The sequence below is a fragment of the Cavenderia fasciculata genome, assembly GCF_000203815.1.
Source record: "Cavenderia fasciculata unplaced genomic scaffold Scf_Dfasci-G-b-205a01.r1-3, whole genome shotgun sequence".
Taxonomy (NCBI): Eukaryota; Evosea; class Eumycetozoa; order Acytosteliales; family Cavenderiaceae; genus Cavenderia; species Cavenderia fasciculata.
In genome coordinates, this window is record NW_004457737.1 from 1,181,826 (window position 1) to 1,208,228 (window position 26,403).

The 26,403-nt window shown below is 36.0% G+C and overlaps 8 protein-coding genes across 8 annotated transcripts; 5 read left to right on the forward strand and 3 right to left on the reverse strand.

Moving 5' to 3' along the window:
- Positions 1-163: 163 nt before the first annotated feature.
- DFA_03186 (uncharacterized protein) lies at positions 164-5,351 on the reverse strand (the record flags this gene model as incomplete). Its single annotated transcript, XM_004362735.1, has 8 exons — positions 164-548; positions 1,042-1,611; positions 1,708-1,881; positions 1,922-2,281; positions 2,424-2,574; positions 2,644-3,035; positions 3,535-4,938; positions 5,320-5,351. The coding sequence occupies 8 exons, from the start codon at positions 5,349-5,351 to the stop codon at positions 164-166; spliced, it is 3,468 nt and encodes a 1,155-aa protein (XP_004362792.1).
- A 288-nt stretch (positions 5,352-5,639) lies between these two features.
- DFA_03187 (uncharacterized protein) lies at positions 5,640-7,382 on the forward strand (the record flags this gene model as incomplete). The annotated part of the gene is made up of 3 exons (XM_004362736.1): positions 5,640-5,828; positions 5,897-5,938; positions 6,075-7,382. 3 exons carry the CDS (start codon positions 5,640-5,642, stop codon positions 7,380-7,382), a joined length of 1,539 nt encoding a protein of 512 aa, XP_004362793.1.
- A 112-nt stretch (positions 7,383-7,494) lies between these two features.
- vps8 (RING zinc finger-containing protein) lies at positions 7,495-13,486 on the reverse strand (the record flags this gene model as incomplete). The annotated part of the gene is made up of 7 exons (XM_004362737.1): positions 7,495-7,737; positions 7,802-8,752; positions 8,830-9,102; positions 9,170-11,461; positions 11,723-12,274; positions 12,355-12,933; positions 12,998-13,486. The coding sequence occupies 7 exons, from the start codon at positions 13,484-13,486 to the stop codon at positions 7,495-7,497; spliced, it is 5,379 nt and encodes a 1,792-aa protein (XP_004362794.1).
- Positions 13,487-13,663: 177 nt separating this feature from the next.
- Positions 13,664-15,467, reverse strand: DFA_03189 (uncharacterized protein; the record flags this gene model as incomplete). The annotated part of the gene is made up of 6 exons (XM_004362738.1): positions 13,664-13,756; positions 13,825-14,139; positions 14,214-14,569; positions 14,665-15,069; positions 15,164-15,279; positions 15,445-15,467. 6 exons carry the CDS (start codon positions 15,465-15,467, stop codon positions 13,664-13,666), a joined length of 1,308 nt encoding a protein of 435 aa, XP_004362795.1.
- Positions 15,468-16,716: 1,249 nt separating this feature from the next.
- DFA_03190 (uncharacterized protein) lies at positions 16,717-19,354 on the forward strand (the record flags this gene model as incomplete). The annotated part of the gene is made up of 4 exons (XM_004362739.1): positions 16,717-16,786; positions 17,038-17,121; positions 17,204-17,725; positions 17,922-19,354. 4 exons carry the CDS (start codon positions 16,717-16,719, stop codon positions 19,352-19,354), a joined length of 2,109 nt encoding a protein of 702 aa, XP_004362796.1.
- Positions 19,355-19,869: 515 nt separating this feature from the next.
- Positions 19,870-22,482, forward strand: DFA_03191 (uncharacterized protein; the record flags this gene model as incomplete). Its single annotated transcript, XM_004362740.1, has 4 exons — positions 19,870-19,927; positions 21,027-21,084; positions 21,332-21,381; positions 21,473-22,482. The coding sequence occupies 4 exons, from the start codon at positions 19,870-19,872 to the stop codon at positions 22,480-22,482; spliced, it is 1,176 nt and encodes a 391-aa protein (XP_004362797.1).
- Positions 22,483-22,650: 168 nt separating this feature from the next.
- On the forward strand, positions 22,651-23,229 carry DFA_03192 (uncharacterized protein; the record flags this gene model as incomplete). The annotated part of the gene is made up of 1 exon (XM_004362741.1): positions 22,651-23,229. One exon carries the CDS (start codon positions 22,651-22,653, stop codon positions 23,227-23,229), a length of 579 nt encoding a protein of 192 aa, XP_004362798.1.
- Positions 23,230-23,440: 211 nt separating this feature from the next.
- On the forward strand, positions 23,441-26,257 carry fsjC (rRNA methyltransferase; the record flags this gene model as incomplete). Its single annotated transcript, XM_004362742.1, has 3 exons — positions 23,441-23,616; positions 23,712-23,876; positions 23,977-26,257. The coding sequence occupies 3 exons, from the start codon at positions 23,441-23,443 to the stop codon at positions 26,255-26,257; spliced, it is 2,622 nt and encodes an 873-aa protein (XP_004362799.1).
- Positions 26,258-26,403: the final 146 nt, after the last annotated feature.

Genomic DNA, 26,403 nt, shown 5'->3' on the forward strand with positions numbered 1-26,403 from the left:
TAATATAACAATTGATATGAAAAGTTTTATAATCTCTGATTGTATTATTCAATTTTATTTTGTGTAGATAAAAGCAACTATGATCAAAGTATTGGCACTGAGGAGAATATTCATATAATACATTCATTATTATTATATTGGGCACTTATTATTATTATTATTATTAATTATTTTGTTGTTGTTGTTGGTCAGCGTTTTCTTGGTCAGTATTTGGAATAGGATCCATTTCTACTGCTTCTCTATATGGTCTGTTCGTTGGGGGTTCCACCTTCCATACAATGATTGCCACTATTGTAATAGAGAGAAGGAATATCGATAAAAGCACAGAGACGATGACTTTTGGGAGTGAATCTGTAGTCTCTATGCATTCGTATGGCAAGGCAGAGTCATCATCAAGAATGACTGCGTTGAATACCGGATCTAGCTCAACCGAGTGGCTGAACCTTGGTATGTGAAACGTTGTCAAAAGGTTGAACCCTTGCTTGTCAGTTTGTTGAGAGAGTGGATCATCTGGATTGTGACTTTTGATGGCATGATTGTTGAGTTGTCTATAATCATTCTACTTGCTATCTTGCAGTTTAAAAGTGTTCGTCCAACTTGAACTCTGGTCCATATCATTTGGTCACCTGGAGATACATCATTTCCAATTTTCATCCTACCACAATCATCATATTCAACTGAATCTGATCGAGAATGGAATATAACTTCGAGTGTGTTGATAGGTGATGATCACACCCAATCAATAATTTTGGTAGTGTACTTGATTGAATTTGATGATACTTGGTTATCCTCACCCTAGAATTTACTGGTGTTGGTGTCTTCGAATTGAACAACTGTGACATTGAATCGAGTGGATTGATTGTGAATGCTTCCAATAAATACAGTTTCAATATAAGATGTCTGATTATGTTGTGTTTGATTGACTTGCTCCCAATATACATTATCCATAGACATGCTTATCATGACTAATTTCTCGGATGGATTGAATTCCAGTTGACACCGCTGATCGTTTGATTGGTTGATAGAATTGATGTTGAATACATCATAACGGTTGTGTTGAGTTGTTTATCACGATCGATCGAAGATGAGCAATCTAATGGGGGTTCATAACCACTATGACATTTGCATGTCCCAAAAGTTGAATTACCTATTCCATGAGAGGAAAAGTTCTTACGACACTCTTTTGCAAGAGATACAACTTTTGTTGTAACCATTCCAGAAATACCTATTTGGACTGTATAGTTTAGATCTGTCGAATAAGGCTGGACAGTGTCCAATAAACAAGTAATTTGTTTAAAACCATCTCCAACAAAACTTGGTGATTTGCATTGTTTTGATTGAATCGTTATCAAAACATATGAACCATCTTTTCCAAAATGATTACCATTGATTGTAACCTGTGATGTCTGTCCAGGTATAATATTGGTAACATTATTAATGATTGGTGTATCACTTGTATAAAATGTAATCAATGGAGTGTAATATTTAACATTTTTAGTATCGAATGGGACCACCTTTCCATTATGAATATTATATAGAATATGATCTGATGGTGTGACAGAAGTCTTATTATCATAATACAAAGGAGAAGGTGTTCCTTTGTATGGACCACTATTTCTTGTAAACTCTTTGCCGTCGTAGGAAACTCCTTGCCAAAATGTATAATCATCATATCAAATTAAATCCAATGATTCAAAACATTGATACATTTCTTGAGATTCAAATGCACCAACATAAGGGGTATTGAAAGTTGCACCCATTGTTACTTTATCAATCATTAATCGATAGACTCTTTCATAATCTCCACCACATAGAATGGTTGAAAAGAATCTATCTCCACAGACTATTGAAAAAGAGTATTGCATTAGAATTGAATTAAATCTATAAAGAATATTATTATTTAATTAATTATTATAAATACATACAAATATGAGGTTTATAGGTTTGAGTGTAAACTTGGTCAACTGAAATTGAAATCGGAAGGAGTTTGGTCTCTCCAACAAGAGGTGTTTCGAGTTGACAAATAATTTGATTTGATGATGCAAAACTAATAATACATGGAATATTTAATGTTGAGACACTGACAGATACGAGACCATTGGTGTCACCAAAGTTATTACCAATCAATGTAACCAATGCATTGGTTGGGGATGATGGTGGATAGACAGCTTTGATAAATGGTGGATATGGTTGCCATGCATAGTGTGTTGAGCTGGTTCCACTAGCATCTTGAACAGTGACATCATGAAATCCTAGTGGAACTATACAAGTGACTGAGTTCCTTGTGTTTGAGTTATATTACATGATTTCGAGAGTTGTTTGGTTGGATTGAAAAATGTAATGTTGATTGTTGAAATGTTGAATCGTGTCAGATTGTTGATTGTTATTGTTCCTCCATTTGTACCAATTGATGGAATATATACTTCTGAAATTGCAACCAATTCACATATAACGCCTGCGACATCATTAGCACCGCATTTTTGAAATTCCATGTTGGTCCTCTGATGTAAATATATTTCTCCTTTCCATCGGCAGGAGTTAAAGATGGTTCACCTGCATCGAATGGACAATATCCTTTAATAAAAACAAAATGATTAATACAATTAATTTTCAAAATAGTTGATCGATTAAATATATACATACCAAAACATTGACCAGTATACATATTAAATAATGGTTGATTGGTTCCAGGTCCACTTGAATAGGAATAATTCCCAATACCTCCAATGTCTCTACCAGAGACCCATACAGGTGTTGCCGGCCAATTGGTTTTAATAAAATCCAATTCTTGCTTTGAATCAATTGTGGCAATATATGATTTGATAGTATTGCTTTCAAAAGCCAAACATTTTGTCATCGCCTCTTTGTTTGTAGATATTCCCATGTATCCATGCCCATTCCCTCCTTTTGAAGTTGACCAAACCTGTGCACCTGTAGGATAGTTTTCACAATGAATGGTGAAATTGATTGATGTCTTTGTTGTTGTTGTCTCTTCTTTGGGGTTGAGGTAGAACGGAGGATAGGTGCAATGTAGTCTTATTATTTATACTATAATTATAATCACTTTACTGTAATATCTGATTTGTATGTTTGTTGTGGGTGTGACTGTTTTTTGGAAAAGGACTTTAAAACTTGTACTTATGTAATTTTTTATACCAATCAATCAAATCAATATTATTATGATGTATTAAGGTCAATTTAAATACAATGATAGATTAATTAATATAAAAGGTTGTTTTTTATTTTATATGTATCGTTTGGTTGGTGGATTGGATTGGAGGATAGAAATATACACAAAAAAGAGTTTAACTTGATTGTATTTTTATATATATAATAATATATAGAAATGTTGGTTTGGGTTGGTAGGTAGGTATGGTAGGTGAGGTGGGTATGTTATAATAAATAAATAAATAATGTAGGTTGGTTGGTTGGTTGGTTGGTTGGTTGGTTGGTTGGTTGGTTGGTTGGTTGGTTGGTTGGTTGGTTGGTTGTTTGGATTGTTACTACTCTTTTTTAGTTTAGATATAATCCAACATTGATCTTGGGGAAGATAGAATCTTTTTAGGTGTACGATTATGTGACTTTGATAGTTGGTTGACACTACTGGTTGGTGACTTGAAGGAAGAGTTGGAGTTGGATGTGGTTGGTACCTTTTTCTTGGCTGCTGATTTTGGTGTCGAGATACCTGATGATGTTGATGGTCTTTGTTGATTGGTACTATTTGACAGTGGTCCGCCAACAATATTGATACTGCTGCTGCTATTGTTGTTGTTGATCATTGAAGTGGTATCTTTCTTGTTGGGAGTTGATGATTTGGAAGGTGAAGATGGGATAATCAATGAACTATTTGATAGACTTGAATACGATGTATTGAGAGCAACAACGCTGCTGCTGCTGCTGCTGCTACTACTGGTGTCAACCGTAATATTTTGTTTAATTGAATCATGTTGATCAACCAATTGTAAAAATGATTGGATCTTTTGTTTGTATTGTTTGATCTCGTCGCTACGGGTAGTAAGCTTTCTAGTCAATTCATTGTTCTCGGCACACTTCTTTCCAAACTCTTCTTGATAGTATCCAACCAATGTTTGGCAATCCAGTAACTCCTTTTTGTATTGGTTGACGAGTGACATTTGAACGTCGCGTTCACCACGTGCATTGTAGAGGTCTTCGGTGGCCTCGTCAATTTCAGCCTGAACATTTTCCAGTTCCAATTGTAACTCGTCTCTTTCAATGGTGAGTTGGTCAATCTCTTGGACATTGACGTCGTTCATCAGCAAGAGTTCTTGTTTGAGTGACTTGTTTTCATTGTGTTGATGTTCCAGTTGTTTTTCCAAATCGGTGATCTTGTTTCTATAGACATCGATGGTTTCTCTGATTGCTGTGGTCATGTCTGGAACTGCTGAAGAACTATCTTTTTTTGGTGTTGTATTTGTAGATGACGACGATGACGATGACGATGACAATGTTGTTGATACCTTTGGTGACAATGGTGATGGAGTAGTCTCAGTTGAGCTTAATGATGGTGTAGTGGTGGCAGATGATACCTTTGCAGCTGATGATCTTCTTCTCTTGGGGGAGACAGCTACAACTGGAGTGGCAACAACAGCTGGAGCTACCACAACTGGAGTGGCTACAACAACTGGAGCAGTGGTGGTGGTGCTGGTGGTGGTAGTAGCAACAACAGGCTTAGCAGCAATAGTAGTTGATTTTGCCTTTTGATTTTTGTTGTTATTTAATTGTTCATAGTATGAAGCCAATGATTTAACTTCACTCTTTTGATTATGCGATAATAGATTGGTGGAACTATTCAATCTTTCGATATCCTTAAAGTAATGTACTTGAGGTGTTGGTGCTTTGGCAGCAGTGGTGCCATTTGAAAGTAAACTCTTTCTATTATTCATTTTCTTTGGTGGACTCGACTTCTTGGGTACACTCCTATAATAACAATTCAAATTATAAATATAATATTATTAATATATTTTATTTTGAATGAGACAATGAATTATATTATATTGATTTGGTTTGTTGTTGTAGGTGTAATTGCAATTTCCAAGTAAGTGATCGATCATCATCATCATCATTATTCCAATTTATTTATTTATTTATTGATTTATTTATTTATTCCTATTGGTCCAGTCTGGTTGTCTGTTGTTGCTCTTTAATTGGTTGATTTAACTTGCACTGGTGTGTGTGTGAAATGAAGGATCAACCCTTTCGTTTGTCACAATAATAATGATGATGATGTTGATCGGTCATTGGTTGTTTGTGAATTCACAGAGCTGTGTTGGTGTGTAGGTTGTGGTAGGTTGAACTTACTTTTCTTTCTCTTCTTTTACTGGGAGTCTCATTTTCTAAATCTAAATCTATTAAGTATGTTGTTCTGTTTAGTTTTCTAGCCAATAATAATGATTGATGGATGTAAATTAAATGATTTAACATTGATGTTGTTGTGTAACATGTGGTGTGGGTTTGATTCATCCAGATTTTTCAAACAAAAGGAGGGAACTTTAACGGATCATAACACTAGTGTTAATTTGAAAAATCGAACTTCTTTTGCAGAATTAATCACATTGACCATCATGATAGACGACAATAGTTATAAATAATAGTAATAGTAATAGTAATAGTAAATTATAATGAGACATATATCTTTAGATAAAATAGTGTTTTCATGGAAAGGGAATGTATATAGAAGAGGTATAACTATAGCTGATGTAGATAATGATGGAGACAATGAGTTGGTTGTCGGTAGTCTTGAAGGTAACTTGTCTATCTTTAAAGGTATAGATCCTAATCCTTGGAAGGTTGATCATAACTTGGGTTCTGTAAGTTAGATAGAGAAAGAGACAGAGTGTGCCATAAAGCATTACTAACCTTTGTCTATTCTCTATAGATTACTTGTGTATCAGTTGGTGACCTTTTGAATAATGGCAAGGTAAATACAAATTGATGAGAAGATGAAGAAGATGAAGATGAAGATGCTTGAATAAGGGAGAGAAAGAGAGAGAGAGAGAAGAATAAGGAAGAAGAAGAAGATGAATATTAATATACATTATGTTGATTGAATCAAGAATTTATTGGTTGTCATATCATCAGAAGGACTTATAAATATTTATAATGTACAACAAGATACAAATAGTTTAACTCCTATACTTTCACATCGATTGCCACCAAATGCAAGTGCCATCTTAATATCTGATATTGATAATGATAATAAGAATGAACTTGTTATTGGTACATATGATCATACACTTTATTCATTCTCATTTTCATTGGATCCAAATACAAATAATAATAATAACAATAATAATAATAACAATAATAATAATAATAATAATAATAATAATAATGATAATAATAATAATAATAATAATATAGAACAAAAATATTTATTAAATTTAAAGAATAAGTGGCAATTACCAGGACAAATAGCAAACTTGACAATGGCAAAAAACAAAGAAGGTAAAGATGTTTTATTGATTGGTTTGTGTGAAGGTACCAACTACTTGGTACTTCATAATGGTTCGTTGTACAAAGAAGGTGGGTCGGGTGCTGAAGGACAAAATAGAGCTCCTTTACCCACCTCTGGAAGTAGTGGAAATATTATAGTCGACACGCTACCCATTGCAGATTTGACATCGTCTCCTCCACTTGGATTCGATGGTATGCGCAAGAGAAAAACTGAAATTATTACATTTATTTCAACACCAATCAGCAGTACTGGAAAAGGCTCTAAATTGGCTCAACAAGAGGCTATCGAACCAAACCCTATAATTGACCAACAACAACAACAAGGAGAAGAAGAGGATGAAAATTCACAAGCAAGATTGGTACCGATTGCAACATTGGAAGGAGTACTAAAATTACAAAGGGTTGGAGGAGGACCCGTTTGGAAGATGGAGATTGAAGATATGGGAAGTGGTCAATTGATAGCATTGTATACACTCAACCTACTACAAGGCGACAATCAAGAGGATGAATATGAAAAAAAAAATAATGGAAAATCGGCAATCGTGGCTTGTGGATGGGATGGTCTCACCTTGATCATTGACCACAACAAGAATCTTATATCTTTTAAATTTAGTGACATGGTTTGTGCTTTTACCGCTGGAAACTATTCACTTTGTCATGGAAGCAAGACCACTTGTTTTGTATATGTAGGATTCTTTGGAGAGATTGTCATGTATTACAACATTGCTTCCAACATTGAACCTGCACACAGTCTAAAATGGTCGGTTCGACCAGAGATTGAAGAAATGTTAAAATCACTCTCTCTTGAATCAAAAATCGATATCAATGACCTTTATCAAGCACTAGTTTCAAACAAATTGGATCTTAACCTTTTAAAATTATATAAAGATAAATTAAATTCAAACTAAATTTTAGTATTTCTTAAAATTTACTTTTCTTTTTTAAATGTAAATAAAAAAAGGTGCATCAAGGCAAACTGCGTCCTTTAAAAATCAAATTTTATTTATACATCTTTGTCTGTTATTCTCTTGTATATTTTGATTGTGAAGAGGTATTTGAAGTGGTAGGTCTATTAGTTCTCTGTTGTGTTGAATGTTGTTGTTGATATTGTTGTTGTTGTTGTTGGTGTTGTTGATATTGTTGTTGTTGTTGTTGTTGATAATGTTGAGAATATCTAGAAGCTTGTTTGGAAATAATTGGACTATAGAGTTGATGATCGTCACTACTTTTACTTTTAAGAATATTGTTTGTATTATAATAAGACTATATAGATGATAAATTAATATTAGTTATAATATGATAACTATTTTTTAACCATATAACTTACATAAGTATTTCTCTTGTTCAATTTAGTATAATTTGAAAGTCTTTCTAAATAAGTATTTCCTTGACCACCGTCCTTGTCTTGTCTAATCTTTTTAGGGTCAAAAAGAATGGGTGAAAGTGGTTGATTTGGTTGTTTTTGTTGGTTAGGGTTGCTACTACTATTAATATTATTATTATTATTTGATTTCTCTTTTTTCTTTTTGTTGTTTGAACCATTGTTTTCAGCATTTTCATTGTCTTTACTACACAATGGGCATGCTGAATGCTTGCCCATGCAAGTAGAGTGAATGGCGTGATTACATTGAAAGACGACAACGAGATCAAGAGGAACCTGTTGGTTGTTGGACGAGGCTGGGAAATCGCCAATGGGTCGGCTACACATGACACACTTTCGCATGACCGGAGAATATGCCTTGCTACGTTGTCTAATGTAGGATCGAGTGGTATTGTACATGTCATTTTGGATGAGTTGGTTGGCGGTGTGAAGAATACTAGTCTCAAACGTACAAGTATCCAACATGCCAGTGATGATTGCCTTAAAGTCACCAAACTCATCACTACCGTGGTCATTTACAATCTTGGTGAGAATCAATGGCAATGCAACCGATCCCATCATACTATTGAGAATAATATGAATGAGTCTATTTAGGAAACCAGTACATTTGACATAGATGGCACTCTTTGGTTTTTGTTGTAATAAATTAATATTGTTGATCAAAGAGGAAGAAGAGGAAGAAGAAGTATCAATGTTGCCATTTGGATCCAAAGTCAATGGTACAAGTGATGGAGATTGAGATTGTTGTGGTGAAGAAATGAGTGATCCCTTTGACCAACCTCCTGGAGTTCTATCATCTGCAAGTAATAACGGACTATTTGAATTACTATTTATCATTGATTGTTTAACTTTTCTTACAAATAATACAATTGTATCTAATAATCTAAACCAAATCATCTAAAAAATTATAAAAAATAAAAAAATAAATTAATTAAACTAAATCAAAATAATAATATTATTGTTTTGATAATTACTTGATTTTCAGATATTTGTAATTTTTGAGAGTTTCTTTGACAAAGAGCAATAGCAGTATTTAAAGTATCCATAATTTCCTTTTCAATTGGGATGGCTGTCGCTTTTTCATTCTTTAGATTCTTGACATTGGCATATACATTTGAGAAATGTTTCAAAATATCCTCAATCTTCTTTTTCAATACTGTTACAATCATTTCCAATGCCTTGTAAACATCACCTGTTCTTTCCAATAAATAAGTAGCACCTTCAAAATTATTATATTGTTGACAAATCTATAAAAAATAAACATAAACATAATTAATATCAAAGTATGACTTTAACCTTTTTTTTTTACTTTACCTTTAAACAAGCATCTAATGGATAATCATCATGAGAAACTAGATATTTATAAACTAGATCAGATGAATACATGCACATTAATTTAATGTATAATTCATAAGTTTCATTTGAGATGTAAATGCCAGTACGTTGTTGGATGGCGACACGAGAGGAACTATCGTTACCCAAGAGACCAACCAAATAGGTGTATTGTAACTTGGGGAACTGACCCAACTCTTTGACAATCTTTTCGTGATCCGATGCAAAGTAGTCCATAATGAGTTGGGCAGTGGCTGTACTGTCGACCACAATGAGATGAGCAAGATTAGAGATGGTTGTTTGACGAACAGTCTGACGATCGGCGTCGTTGAGGGCGGGATTCTCGAGGAGTTGACGAACATAGTCAAAGGTTTGGGCACGAGTGTCTGGGTCTCTAATTTGACAGACCACCATCTTGGCATATTGGCGTTGCTGGCTATAGATGTATTGAGCAACGCGATACAATTCATTTCCTTCGGCAATGACCAATAGTTTGTCAGAGTCATAGTCTTTGGGCGACGAGTTCATGAGCACTCCCAAGAGACTGGATTGACGGTCCGTTCGGTTATAGATGGGTGCAGCCGATGCAATGGGTGGAACCGAGAGAATACCCACCAAACGGCCCAATAGAGTTGGCTCTATCGATTTGATGAGACGCTTTTCAAAGCATTTGGCGAGCAGTACGCATACTTGACCCTGTTGCTCGATTGTGAATGGCCATGATTCATTGGTGTGTGGATCGTATGGCTGTTGCGATCTATCAATCACAATGAGCAAGAGTACAGACATCATGGTATGGTGATTGAGATTGGATTTGTTAACGTTGAATGGAATGGCAGGAATGACGAGCGATGAATTTACAGATGGTACCGATCCTGCCTTGTGTACTTGTTGTTGTTGTTGTAATTGTTGTTGTTGCAGTTGTTGTTGGTATTGTTGAGATGGTTGAGGTTGTTTGGGTGATGCTGGAATAGACAAGAGTTGATCGTCAAAAGAGTTGGAGAGAATATTGATCATCTCTAAACTATTCAACTTTAAAAGATTGAATAGTCTAGGATAGGGTGTTGGATCCTCTGGGAATATGTTGCGTAAAAAGAGGTACTCGTAAATCTCCATCTTGAGTGATGGCACACGTTGTGATGGGATTGGTTTACCACTTGGAAACACTCTCCCTGAAAGACTGTATCTTAGATAATGTAATAATCGTTTTGAAACCTCCTCAACAAGATTTAAATGATTTGATGATATTAAATTTGGTGATATTCCTCCATTTAAATCACCACGATTAATATGACCATTTCCATTATCTTCTTCTTCTTGTTGATTTTCTTCAGTTGGTTTTAATACAACCAATTCCATCATATCTTCAAGTGGAGTGATATAATCATCCAAACCTCTATTGTAGAGATAGATGAGTGCACTGTAAAGATGGTGTTTACGACAGAGTACGACGGTTTGATGGAAATCCAAACTGGCAATGTCGAGATGCAAGAGACATTGTTCGGCACGCAACAAGATTCCCTTTTCCTGATAATGATTCATCATGAATTGCATCACCTCTGGATTGAGATGGACGAGACGGTCGTGGAGAATGTATGGCTCGAGGAATTCAAGAATGGTGGCAACCATCCCACTCTCGACAAAGTAGTTGAAGATTTCACCAAATAAAAAGTCGGTTCTCTTGATGGTGACACAAAACTCTATACAAATCAATGCCAACTGTTGGTGCATTGTCATATTACTAATCTGTTCATTGTCAATTAGATTCTTTGGAATCAAATTACGTGATCTAAGAATAACAATTGATGGTGAGTCACTTCCACCACCAGATTTTCCACCAAGTGAATGTAGATTTGAATGACTATTGTTTAAACTTCCACCACCACCACCATTTGGTTGACTAAAGACTATATAACATAGTTGAGACAACATTTCAATGATCTTTTCTCCAGTGAGTAACTTGCAGTCGATTGTATTGCTAGACAGACCTGTGGTGGCCTTTGCCTTGCCTTCATAGAAATCCAATGCCAAGCAGAGAGCTTCAAACCACTGCTGATTCGACACTAATACAGACAGACGTTCCAACCAAGTCAGAACGTGTGCTGTAAAGAATCCATTCAACCCTAGCAAATAGATACGCGACTTGTTGGTACGAATACTATTGTGGAACGAGTAGACCGACTGGAATTTGGAGTGATGGATGATTTGCATAGACTTTACATTGACGCTCTCAACCTCTTCCAATGCAAATGGATCAAATACACGCAACTCGTCCTTGTTGTTGTGAAGCAGTATGGTCTGGCTGTCCATCCACTCGAGTCCGCACACCTCGCTGTTTCCCTGGTACTCTGCGACGACGATAAACTCGGGGTTGGCAAACTTGAGGTCGTTGGGATGTGTGACAATTTGGAGTAGCTGGATATTGGTACCCCATCCAATCGCCAAGATTGGTTCCAACGGCTTGGTGTGTCCGAGGTTACGTTGAAAGTTGACACGTCGCCAAGAGAGGTATGGCAACACACCTGTCGACTTTACATAGGTTGGTTTGGTAATCTTGTTGTTGAGAATGCAAACACCCTCGATCGATGCTGAAATGACAAGGATCTTTCTCTTGGTTGCCAATGCAAATATGTGTGACTTGTCAGTTGGATGGGGATAGTTGCCTGGCAAGAGGGGAGCAATCGACAAGACTGGCCCCAAATTGCCATTGAGCAATAGTTGTTGATCCGATCCCAACGACATGAACCCACGTGTAATCGTAATGATATAAGTGACACCGTGTGCATCCGACGAAATAAATCGTTGTCCATCGGAAAAGAATTTGAGGTGTAGGATTGGATGTTTGTGGATGGTTGCATCCATCACTTTGAGTGGTTTGCCCGTTGGGATATCCCACAATATAATCTGTCCATTTTGGTGTCCACTCACCATCCAATCCTCATTCACCTTGCAACTCGGTTGATCAATCGCTGTCACCGACCCACTATCCGCGCATATCGTACCTCCAATAATTGATACCAAATCTTGATTATAATTAAATATTAATAAAAATCCATGTGATGTACCAATACAAATATATTTTGATGTCTAAAAGATAAATAAGAAAGTAAGTAAGTATAAATTATTAATATTATTATTTAATATTTGTTTCTATTTTCATTTCTTACAGAAAAACAAGTAGGATAACCAGCTTCTTTTCTAATATCTGGTGATGATAATTGTTCGGATAGTTTTGTGTAAAATTGAGGTTCGACGACAATTCCATTCAATGATCTTCTAGCATTCTTTGATCCCCACAACATTGGTAATATATTGTCACTATTGATATCGATTGAATTCATCATATGTTTGGAAATGACTGATGATGTTGATGATGAGTTGTTATGATTATTGATACTACTATTAAATAGGTTTGAACCGTGATGATGAGGATTAATTTGTAATCCAGCGGCAGAAGAAAGTGAAACGGTTGAAGGTGATGTTCCATAGATTGGTGAAAACATTCCAATACCTCCCACTCCACCTACGGCAACGCCACCAGTACTACTACTACCATCAATGATCTTGCTAGAGTTTGCAACACTCATCATCTCTTCCAAATCCTCTTCATCTTCTATATCTTGATTATCATTTAACAATTGATTAATATCAATCTCTTGTTCATCATCTATATCTACATCATCATCATCATCTTCACTTAGAATCTTTTTTAACATTTCTTGATCAACTATATCAGTTGTTGATTTCTACAAAATACAAAAGAGTATTATTATTAGTTTAGTTTGATACTCCTTCAATAATAATACATACATTAAAGATACTATCATTGATTGAATTATTTAAAGAGTTGCTTGTACTATCTGATTGTTGTGAAGTTGCACTAGCTAGTACTTGAGAGAATGAGTTGTTGTTTGATTCACTGCTACCACCATCCTTTTCCTTTGCCATCATCTGAGCAGTGATAGTATGGTTGTATTGACTCTGACTAAATTGTTGTTGAGGATCATATACTCTTAGTGTTGGTGGTGCTGGTGCAGACAGCATCGTTACCAACTGTGGTAGTTCACTCATACTATTATTATTACTATTACTACCCGTTGTATTATTACGACTATTGTTATTATTATTATTACTGCTACTATTATTAACATTACCCGATCTCCATTCTCCTCTACCTTTTCCTCCTCCTCCTCCTTTACTATTACTATTATTAATATCTTCTACATTGTCATATTCATTATTACTACTATTATTATTATTACTATTACTATATTGTTTCTTTTGTATATTATTACTCATAACTATACTATAGTATGTATAAATACAAATAAACTACAACAAACTAAATTATATATTATATCTTCTCTCTTCTGCAAATGAACTTTGATGCACACAATGTTTTTACTGATTTTCAAAGGTTGGGTGTGAAATTCACGAACCTTTTAAATAAATATTGTTATTTATTTGTTTAATTCTCTATTCTTTTATTCTATCATGTTGACCTTCAACAGCAGCAGTTGTATATTTAATAATATTATTTAGATTTGTAATTTCTTCTTCTTCACCAAGCTAAAAAAATAAGTAATATTAATATTAATATTTGATTGATTGATTTGATTTGATTTGAAATTACATACTCTTTGACCATTCATACCTTCAGCATAAAGGTAAAATTTTTCTAAATCTGGATGTAACATGCCAGCAAATTCACGAACCTTTGTACCTTTTGGCACAAGCATACAATCCCTTAATATACTACCACCGGCCTTGTCACATGAAAGACTCTTTAGATTCTTTACTGGATAAACAGGTATATATTCTTTGAGTTCAACCGCTGCTTTAATAGTCTCTTGAACACCTGTAGACCCATATCTAAACAATACCAAATCTCTTAATTTCTCTAATCTTGAAAATAATTTCTCATCACATTTTTTTAATGTTGATAATGTTTCCTTTTAAAATAAATAATAATAATTAATAAATATAATTAATATTTTGATATTCTCTATATTTTATGTTTACATACATTTGTATCAAAATTATCATCACCTTCTTTATAATTTATATAATTTTGTGATTTCATTTTCCTTAGAAAGATTTCAGCGAGTGCACTTGTAGGTATCATCTTCATGTCTGGATACTTGCTACAAATCTTTGTGATGTTTTGGTCAGATGATGACATATCGACCTTGTTTAAAACTAGAATGATTGGGAATCTAACATCGAGGAATGCATCGACAAACCTGTGCACTGCATCCGCATCCCACGACGATAGATCGATAGGTTCATGTACTTGCATTGAATCCAATGTTGTCTTTACAACTACCAACTTTGTTCCATAACCACTTAATTTCTTATGTAATATTATTTCTGCCAATGATTCTACAAACAAACAAACAAATTGATAAACTATATTAAAATCACCTTTTACATTGATTGATTTCTTTTGGTTTCTATTGATTTGATATTATAAATACTTGTAGCTTTTTGTTTTCTTGTAATATTTCCCCATCTCTTCCAAAGATTATTATAAATCCAATTATGGATTTCATCTTTTAACCATTGAATATCGTTGATTGGGTCGTAACCTGTTGTTTCCTCTCCTTTTTCGTTGGTTGTACCGGATACGTCGACAACGTGTAATAGTACATCGGCATGTCTCAAATCATCGAGGAATTGATTACCCAATCCCTTGCCTTCAGAGGCACCAGGTACCAACCCAGCAACATCCAACATCTTTACTGGGAGATAACGTACTCCCTTGTCACATCGACCATATCTAGGTGCACATTGATCTATCTTGTCATACTTTGCACAAGGACATACCGATGGATAATATGTTACACCATAATTTGGTTCAATCGTTGTGAATGGATAATTACCTAACAATCAAAACGAGTAATCAATAATCAGTATCATATGATATGATCATCTATCAGTCTATCTATCTATCTGTCTATATATCCGATGACATACCAACTTTAGCATTTGAATCAGTTGCTGCATTCAAGAATGAACTTTTACCTGCACTAGGTTTACCTACACATCCTACAACCAATTGGTTCATCTCTTCTCTATCTCTCTTTCTTCTTCTTTATATTATATGTATAGTTGTTATATTTTATCTCTTTTACACAAAAATGAAATAACTTGTTCACTCGGGGTGTGATGATATGTTTGGTCATTAAACCAAATCGAGTAATAATGAGAAAAAAAAACGATAAATATCTGAATTGAGATAATCCATCACATGATACATATTATCTGTATCATTAATCATATGATTCGTTTTCACAACGAAGGTTAAACATTCTCGGATAGCCTACACAACTTTCGGTGCGGCACCAACTAAATTACCCCATAGTGTTGTTAATTGTGCCTTTTACAACTCAAAAGCTTGGTATATGTATATCATATGATGGCTCAATATTTATATTTATATTTTCTTTGGTTTTAAATTAAAAAGTATGATAACTGTTATTATCGTTAGGTGCTCCTACTTCATGAAATGTATCCAAAGGAGTGTTTTACATAGATAAAAACATTCTCGGGGTACGGAACGGATGGCCTACACAACTTTCGGTGCGGCATCAACTAAATTACCCCATAGTGTTGTTAATTGTGCCTTTTACAACTCAAAAGCTTGGTATATGTATAAAGGTTTTTCAAAACTGAGACGATGGGAACGAACATGTTTAAAAGTTAGCTTTATCTTTTTTCGGTCAGTGGACTCGGTTTTTATTTTCTGTCGACTCGTTTGCAAAGGTACCCTTACCTCAACACACGCTCAATGGTCACGTGATCGTATCTCAGGTGATACGTTTGGTTAGGTCAGTAGTTACAGATAATACTTCATATTTAATTTTGTTGTGGTTTAGAGTGGTGCGCACAAGACAATGCGTCCATAGTAACCTATGGTAGTCTTTATTCAAGAATGTCTTGGTTGTACTCAATTCAATATTGAAGGGGATCGTGGTCATGAGTAGGGTACACAACGGGACAGTCAAGCATACTCAAACAAAAGAGAAAGTATTTATTTATTTTCCTTCAAAGGGGAGATATTTATTTCAATCGATGACCAAGTAATTTTGTGGTTGGCCAATTCTAAAACCATAGGCAACCCTGATTTATGTCATAGTCGATACTGGATTTTCATCGAAAAGGGTATGCACCATATTATTGGGCATCTTACGAGTCATGAAAAAATATTAAAAAAAGTAGTTTGTAGGGGAATTGCTGGCGTCAACCAACTTTTTAAGATATTTTACAGAGCAGATCTTTTCGTCCGATGGAAAGAAAAAAAAAAGAAGGAATAAAATCAGATTCATGGCAAAATATTTCTTTATTGTACCAAAGCCACATCATTCTCGAATGAAGCGTAGCAGCTGCAATCGCAAGCCTAATTGAAATAAGCAATCTTCTCGTCATTCATATCATCATTCATTTTTTTCTAATTTATTTATAACTCTAAACTATATATATATACATATTTAACATACACATACCTTTCCTTTTAATACAAATACAACATGAGTCAATTTTCTGAATATTTACTACAAATTGGTTTGGAATCATACCAAACATTACTTGAAGAAAATGGTAAATATAAATATAGATTATCGATATAGATTGCTGTCTCGAGGATAGAATCCATAAATATCAAACAATGATAAATAAGAATATCTTCACAAAGTCTCTACAAAAGAGTAGAGAAGGATCAAAAAATTGCGACTGGTGGTGGTGCAGTGGCCTCGTCCTTGCGAGACTAAGAAAAAAAAAAAACTTAGACCCCATCCTTCACAGTATAATTACTAATCATCTGATACCATCACTTTCACTTGAATAAATAGGTTACGATGATCCAGATTTAATTTCAGAGTTGACAGAAGAAGAACTCGTTTCTATTGGTGTAAAGAGAGGTCATGCCAAAAGAGGTAAGTTGCAACGACTCTTCACACCCAAATGATCATCTTTTGATTCAACATCTAACAATTACCTCTCTCTTTATATTTTTAGCATTTTTAAAAGCACAAGATAGAAATAGTACAACTGTAACTACTAGTTCTTCATCATCATCTAGTTCAACTACATCAACATCATCAACAAATGCACCACCAGCTACACCAACCAATCCACCCCCATCCAAAAAGATAGTGATGGGTAAAAAGGGTGATGACGAAAGTGACGATGAAGACAAGTCAGATATCGCTCCATCATCCAGTTTTGGTGGTCCAAAGCTACAGTCAAAGGTCCTTTGCGAGGGCTTTTTACAAAAGAAAGGAGAGGAAGGCTTTTTTGGAAGCAAAGTATGGAGCAAGAGATATTTCAAGTTGTTTGAAGAGGGACGTATCGCATACTACAAGAACCAACAAGATGTTGCATATATCAATATCATCGAGTTGAGAGGTGCATTGTCGTGTGAGGAGTTTGCCGGCAAACAATATGCTTTCAAGATCTCGATGAAGACTAGTGCTCGTGTCTACTACCTCTTGGCACCAAACCCAGGTGACAAGTCGAGATGGATCTCAACATTGCAACGTGTGATTGTTCCACCCGCCGTGCCAAAGAGAATCGATCCAAATGCCATCCGTCCATACCTCCAACACACCCAAGAACCACCACAAGCTGCCAGCTCCCGTTTCGACTCACCCCTCTCATGGGACATTGTCGAGCGTCACCCACGAGGGCGACATCCGTCTCCATCTCCACAGCTCTGGCTCACTCTTTGTTGAAGAGACCCGTAAGCTCTCTGTCGACGGTTCCGTCCCCATCTGGATTCGCAACTTGCCACGCAAGATTGACGACCGCTCTGTTCACTTTTTGTCACTCTCTGACCCAAATGCCTTTGTCGCCGAGCAAACCTACCACTGCGACCCAATCACTCCCGAAAAGATGCTTGAAAAGTTGATTGGCTTGACCATCGAAGTGTCGGTTCCTCGTGACGACCACTTTTCACATCCAGTCACTTTCAAGGGTGAGCTCCAATACTTTGCCAAGCAAAAGTCGTATGCACTCGTAAACCAAGAAGACAATAGCGTCCACTTTTTGGGCAGTGCCGAACACGTCACCTTTAACCTTTTGGAAAACAAGATTGCCGATGGTGTGTTCCGCCCAAGCTCACTCGAGTGGATTGTCAAATCGCAAGAAAAGGATCACCTCTTTAAGCTCTCTTACAATGCTTCCGATCTCTTCAAGTGGTTTGCTTCCTACTCTATCATTCTCAACCCAAAGGAAACCGAGATGGAGTTGCGTGGTTTCTACACCATCAAGAACAAGTCTGGCAAGACCTTTGAGAATGCCAACCTCATCTTGATCCGCGAGCCAGAGGATCCAGCCACCAAAAAGGACGAGAAAAAGGATGAGGGTTCGTCGCTACCCATCCCCATGCCCAAGCTAGGTATGTTCAAGTTTGGCAAGTTGCCCATCCCAGGCTTGGGTGGAGGTTCCACCAAAGTCGACCACGGTCCAGACAAACGTTCCTTTAAATACACATACCCAGAACGCACCACCTTGCGTGACAACGAGACCAAGCAACTATGCTTTGTATCGGCCAAGATGCCAGTAAAGTCTGTCGACTACATTACCTACGCCACACCCAAATACACCAAATACGCATCGATTGACAAGAGCCACGGCTCTGACATTACCACCGGCCAAGTCGACTCGGCACTCATCTTTACCTGGGACAAGGGATTCCCATTGCCAGGCGGTCAAGTCAAGTTGCAACGTCAAAACAAGGATGGCTTTGGTTCGGATATTGTCAACACTTTCAACTTGTCGCACTACAACCCCAACGACATTATCCTCGTGCCACTCCAAAGTCTCGGCCGTGTCTCTGCGTCGAGAAAGCAAACTGGTTACAACCTCGACATTGACCAACTCTACTGTGTCGAGACATTCGAGTTGCGTGTCAACAATGGTCGTGAAGAAGAGGTTCGCGTCATTCTCGAAGAGTCACTCTACCGTTGGGAAAACTACGAAATCACCTACGACTCTATTCCACACTCTAGACATCCAACACATCCACGCAAGATCCAATGGCATCTTACCATCCCACCTTTGGACGGTGTCACTATCAACTACTCTGTCTTTTACAGTGGTCTTTGTATTCCTGAATCAATGATGCCAAAGAAAGAACCAACTGCTGCTACTCCTCCAAAGAAATAAATAAAAAAAAAAGTAATAATAATAATAAAAAATAATAAAATGTAATTTAAATCTGATCCTCTTTCAAGTACTTCCAAATATGAAATGTAATATTCATAATAAAGTAAAGAGAAGGTGGGTGTTGTCATTGGATTAATAAATCTAACAAATTTTAATAATTAAAAAATAAAAAAATTGATTGTAAGTTCTGATCTGATCAACCCGATTAAATAATTACTAAAAATGGAAATAAATTGAATGACAGATATATATTTATTCTATTAGTGGTTAGATTAAAAAAAAAGATTATTAGAGCAGGTGTGGGGAGATTTAATATTAATTATTATTTTTTTTGGTATTGTACCCCCAGCTTCACTCTTTCAGTTCATTTTTTTTTGATCAAGTATATTATTGATTGTTAACACACATACTTACTTGACAGAGATTATTATCAAGCAAGTCACACATATCTTGCAAGATATAAGCATAGATATGGGTTGGAAATAATCAAGTCAACAAAAAGGTGGATGATGATGATGGAAGAAGCACCCTTAATACCAATACCAATACCAATACCACCAACTAGTATACCTAGTTTGTTGAACTTGTTATTACTGTTGTTGTTCTCGTTTTCGGCTACTCGTCTAACCCATCAATAGATAGATTATAGGAGAGGAAAAGTGTCACACAACAGACAACAATCAAGCAAGACAACAAGAGGAAGAAAACGATGGAGCAAAGGTGATTAATTTAGACAACTTTTCGGATTGATAACACCTTATCCTTATTATTATTCTTTTTCTTCCTCTTCTTACTCTTACCTACTTTTGCTTTAAATTAGATTCATTTAATTACCTACTACTAGTAGTTTAGAGTTGGCTCATAAACACAAACACACAAAGAGACACTACTACAACTACTACATTTTTTAAATCTGACTTTTGACTATTCACATTTGGTAAGTAAGATGATATGTATATTAAACAAACAACAAAACACAACACAACACATTAGTTGTAATGTGGTGTACTACACCTCATCTAACATAACAATCTGTGTATGTTGTTGATGAATGATGATGATGATAGAGGATGATGAATCTATCAATCTATGTATCTTTTTATCTGTTGCGACAGAGCTAGAGAAGCAGGTGTTCACCTACTGGATACTGTTTTTCCAGTTTGTTGGTTGTTGGTTGATTTTTTTTTCATCTCTATTTGATGACCGGTCATGCGCATTACCAACACTACACAACTACCCCTTGTAGCCTACTACCACCACTACTATTATCTTTTGGATGACGTTCGAAAGGTTGTAATATCTGGCAAACACTTGATACTTTTTGTCATCCCACCCGCTTTTATCCACATAATCAAACAACTAGTTTTTGAAGAGAGAGATTTCAATAACATCACCATCATTAACATCACCATGTGTGGCAGTGTTTTAAATATATTTCCTACCTACATTCTCTAGTTGTTGTTGTTGTTGTTGTTGTTGTTGTTTGGTTGACAAGAAGCTGACGATCGTCTCTATCAAAACTAACCAATCAAACGGTAACCTTTTTTCAATTCAATTGATCGTGATATTATTATTCCTTTCTTTGCCTCTTTTTGTTTTTCATAAATAATATTAAATGATTAATATTATTCTTTGTTTACATTTTCAATTTTTACAGTCTTGTTTTTTTTAGATAGAAATAATAATAATAATAATAAGAATAATAATAACAAGTGCGAATTAATTAAATTGTATAAATATTTATTTCCAGAGAATATCTATTTTTTTTTTTTCCTATCCAATCAATCAATTAATTAATTAATTAATTAATTAATTAATTAATCAACTTATTCACATTAATAGATTAATATATTTTATTATTATTATAATATAAATAGTTTAAACATTTTTTAAAATTATTTTTAAAAATATGGATAGAGATAAATGGATTATAAGTGGATTGGAAAAGGGGATTATAGAGGATCCCTATTTTGATAGGGTTTTAGGTTGTATATATGGTTCAGTTTTAGGTGATGCATATGGTCTATGTAAGTAACCAACACAAATAATATTTATAAATATTGATTAGTTTGATTATTAATCATTTTTTTCTTTTTTTTATATTTTTATATTTTTAAGCTACAGAATGTTTAAATAAAGAACAAGTATTAAAAGCATATGGATCAAATGCTATACCATTTCCAGGGTTTTTAAAAACCTCACATAATTCTAGATGGCCAAAAGGAGATTGGACAGATGAATCGGATCAGATGATTATAGCACTCGACTCGTTGCTAGAGACGGGAGGCAAGTTTGACGAATGCAATTTTGCAAAGAGACTACATAAATGGGTGACTACTGGGTTTGCCGAACTGGGAGACACCTGTGGTTTGGGGTCGACGGCAAGCTCCATCATCTTACAGGGTCAATTCACAACCAATCCCTACTTTGTCTCTGAAAAGACGTGGATCCAAACAGGACGAAGACAGGCAAACAACGGAGCGATAACACGTTCCATCTCGGCCGGACTCTTTAACCATGAGAACCTGTCATTGGTCTCGTCCAACGCAGGCAATCTTGCCAAAACCACAAACTTTGACCAACGTTGTGTCACATCCAACATGGCAATCGCATGCGCCATCTCTATCCTCCTCAACAATGTAGAATGCAAAAAAATATCAATCAGTGGTACCAGTATTGGCGGTGGGCCATCCAGCGTGCACTCGGGATCTAGCAAGAGCTGCTCGTCTGAAGAGGTGGAACATCTCATAGAAGAGGTCGTTGGCAAGTGTGCCACCACAATGACAACCATTACAGAGCGTGTCGAGTTTGAAGAGATTCTATACAATACCTCGTTGGAGTCACTCAGTCTCTCTAGTCCCGACTCTGTCACCTATGTCTTTAAAGCTTTGGGTGCCGGCTTTTGGGGGCTTCGCTCACACTATAGTTTTAAAGACACCCTCAACTATGTCATTCGTGAAGGTGGCGACTCTGACTGCAATGCCAGTCTGTGTGGTGCACTCCTTGGATGTCGTCTAGGATACAGCCAACTCCCAAAAGATTGGTTACAAGTTCTACCCTTTAAAGAATGGTTGGATTTCAAAGTTGTAAAATTAGTTGACTTTTTAAAAAGGAATAGAAAAAATTAAAGTTAAAGTTATAATAATAATAATTTGATACTAATAATAATAATGAATAAATAATAATAATAATAATAATATTTACTATAATAATAAATAAATAAATAATTTATTAAAAAAAAATACAAGTATGTTCATTCTTCATTCACGGTCACTTCCAGAATAAAGATAGAAAGAATGAAGTTTAAATTAATATTTGTAGGATCGTTATCTCAAAAAGTTGGTATTCATTCTTTTATTAAAAGATATATTGATGGTGTATATCATCAAGATGGTGGTAGTGATGATGGATTAAAGAAAGTTATAGGATCAGTAGATTTGATAACAAAAGAAATGGTCGACCAAGACAGTAGTAGCGCCGATCAACTTTTAATATTCATGCCATTTCGTAGTAGTGAAGCTAGATTTATTATCTTTCCCAGTGCCTATCTTAAAGCTGTCGATGGTATATTTCTTTTCTTTGATGTTACCAACAAAGCTAGTTTTAAGAAATGTAAAGAATTGTATGGTGATATGAAAAAGGAGTATGGTGTCATCACTCAAGATAATAATGAAAAGGGACCTATTATAGTGGCATTGATTGGTTGTAAATGTGATATAGAACAAGACAAAAGACAAGTATCAATCGATGAAGCCATACAATGGACCAAAGATAACAAACTCGCATTCTATCAAGAAACAAGTGCAAAAGATAATATTGGTATTGATAATGCTTTTAATACAATCTATTACTCAATGTTGATGAATATAAACTAAATAAACTACTATGTAAATACTATTGTAAAACATTCCAAAGACCGACCGTTATGATTATCTATCTCTTTTCGTCGTTCCTCCTTGCCCTTTAAAAATAATTATATTGAAAAAAATTGAAAAATAGAAAAAAACGAACGAATACCTCATTAATTCTTTCGTTAATTTATTGTTTGATTAGTTGTGAGAGAGATAATAGTAATAATAATCTAGAATGGGTCAAAAGAAAAAGAAATTAGCAAAGGGACGTTTGGACAAGTTCTACTACTTGGCCAAGGAGCAAGGTTTTAGATCTCGTGCCGCTTTCAAGTTGATTCAATTGAACAAGAAATATAACTTTTTGGGCTCTGCTAAAGCTTGTTTAGATCTTTGTGCTGCCCCAGGTGGTTGGTATGTACAAACACAACATCTATATCAATATAGATATATACTAACAATCAATGAATCTATCTATCATACAATCAATTAAATTAAATAATTAATAGGATGCAAGTAGCTTCAAAATATATGCCAGCTCAATCTGTTATTGTTGGTGTCGATCTCGATCCAATTCGTCCAATTCGTAATTGTATTGGTTTACAAGAAGATATTACAACTGCCAAATGTCGTGCAGAAATCAAGAAAGCTCTTAAAACTTGGAAGGTTGATATGTATGTTGAGAAAGAGATATATAGTATAATTATAGTTATTAGTATTAGTATTTGTTGGTCATAATATACTTATCATTTCAAAATTTTTTTTCTATTAAAGATGTTTACATGATGGTGCACCAAATATGGGTACTTCATGGATTCAAGATGCTTTCCAACAGGCAGAACTTACATTACATGCACTTAAATTGGCAACAGAATTTTTGACAGCAGGTGGTTGGTTTGTCACCAAGGTTTTCCGTGGTCCCGATTACAATTCATTGATGTGGGTATTCCATCAACTCTTTAAAAAGGTAGATTCCACCAAGCCACAGGCCTCTCGTAACGCCTCTGCCGAAATTTTCGTCGTTTGTCAAGGTTTCTTGGCACCAAAGAAGCTCGATCCAAAGCTTCTCGATCCAAAGCACGTCTTTAAAGAAGCCGAGACCAAGGTCGAAGCTAGAGACGTTCTCAAGGAAATCAAGATTGGCAAGAAGATTCGTCACCGTGACGGTTACGAAGACGATGCCTCTGATTTGCGTAGCATCGGTCGTGTCAAGGACCTCATCGAAGCCAACGACCATCTCCAAATGTTGGGCAAGTACTGGTCGTTGCAATGGGATGTCGAGTCCAAGATCTACGAGGACCATCCCCTCACCACCAAGGAAATCAAAGAGTGTCTTGCCGATCTCAAGGTGCTCGGTAAGACCGACTTTAAGAAACTCATCAAATGGAAGCAAGAGATGTACAAGTACAAGGAAGATTTAGACGGCATCAAGGAAGAGGCCAAGGAAAAGCAAGAGGAAGAGGCCAAGGAGGAAAAGGGCGAGCTCGACCCACACCGTCCATACACACCCGAAGAGTTGGAAGACAACCTCGACAGACTCTTGCAAGAGAACATGGACAAGTTGGCAAAGAGAAAAAAGAAAGAAAAGAAAAAGGAGAGTGCAAAGCACAAGGAAGACCAAAGAAGAGTGCATTTGGGTATGACCATCCAGGGTGACTCGTTGGAGCAATCGGAAGAGGCCCATCTCTTTGGCTTGGGTCAAGTCGACAAGGATGCACAAGAAGATTTTGGAGATACTGTCCACGCCGACATTGATGTTGGAGGTGACGAAGATTTCGATATGGGCTCTGGCTCGGAAGACGAGGACAGCGGCGACGAGTTGGACGACATGGAAATGATGGAACAACAGTTGGATCTCGCCTATGAAGAGTATTTGCGTAACGCCAAGGGCAAGAGAATCATGGCCTTTGATGTCACCAAGGTCACCAAGGACAAGTTTATTCAAGACGACGACAATGAAGATCAGGACCAACAAGATGACATTATCGGTGACTCTATCGAAGACCAAGACACGTTGACCGAAAAGACAAAGAAATCAAAATCTACCGATTTGTTGTTGGGCAAGAGAAAGCCATCCGACAGCTCGTTTTTCAAGAACCCATTGTTTGCAGGTGTCGACGGTGACGACGATGCTGCCATAGACCCAGATTTGGACATCAAGAAGCCAATCAAAAAGGTCGGCCAAGTGCAAAAGGAGGAGGAGGAAAAGGAGGAAAAGAAGTTGGCAGCAAAGAAGCAAAAGAGAGAAAAGGACCCAGACGCCGACATTCCACTCACCAAAAAACAACAACGTAGACTCCAACAAAAGGCAAACAGAGAAAAGAAAGTAGCATACAAGCTCAGAAACAAGGAAGTTTCAGACGACGAAGAGGAAAGCTCGAGCAAGAAAAAGAACAAACAAGGTTTTGAGGAAGTACCAGCCGAGCCAGAGTATGGAGACGATAGATTCGACGAAGATGCCATCACCTACTTGCCAATGGAAAAGGATGTCGAATACGAGAGTGACTCTGAAGAAGAGGAAGACGAAAAGATCAAGACCTTGGCTATCGGAACTGCCATGCTCAGAAAGAAGGCCAAGCAAGACATTGTCGACGACGCCTACAACCGTTACGCCCACAACGATCGTGATGAACTCCCAGCTTGGTTCATGGACGACGACAAGAAACATTCCCAACCAAATATCCCAATCACCAAAGAAATGGTCGAAGAAATCAAGAGAGAGATCCGTCTCATCAACTCTCGTCCAATCAAAAAGGTTGCCGAAGCCAAGGCCAGAAAGAAACGTCTCCAGATGGCTAAAATGGAAAAGGCCAAGGATAAGGCTACTTCTGTTATTGATAACAGTGATATGACTGGCAGAGAAAAGACCCGTGCCCTCGAAAAGATCTACAAGAATGCCGATGCCACCAAGCGTGCTCAAAAGATTACCCTCATTTCTCGTAGTTTCAAGACTGGTGGTGGTACCAACAAGGCTTACAAGGTCGTAGATAGAAGATTAAAGAAGGATATGAGATCTCAAAAAGCAAAAGAAAAGAGAAAACCAAAGAAACATTAAATATAGAAAATAATAATAATAATAATATTCTTCTTTTTTTTTTAAATATATATAATAAATACTCACCAAAAATTTTAACCAAAAAAAACTATAGTATAAAGAACTTTAACTTTATTTATATATATATATATTATTTATTTATTTTG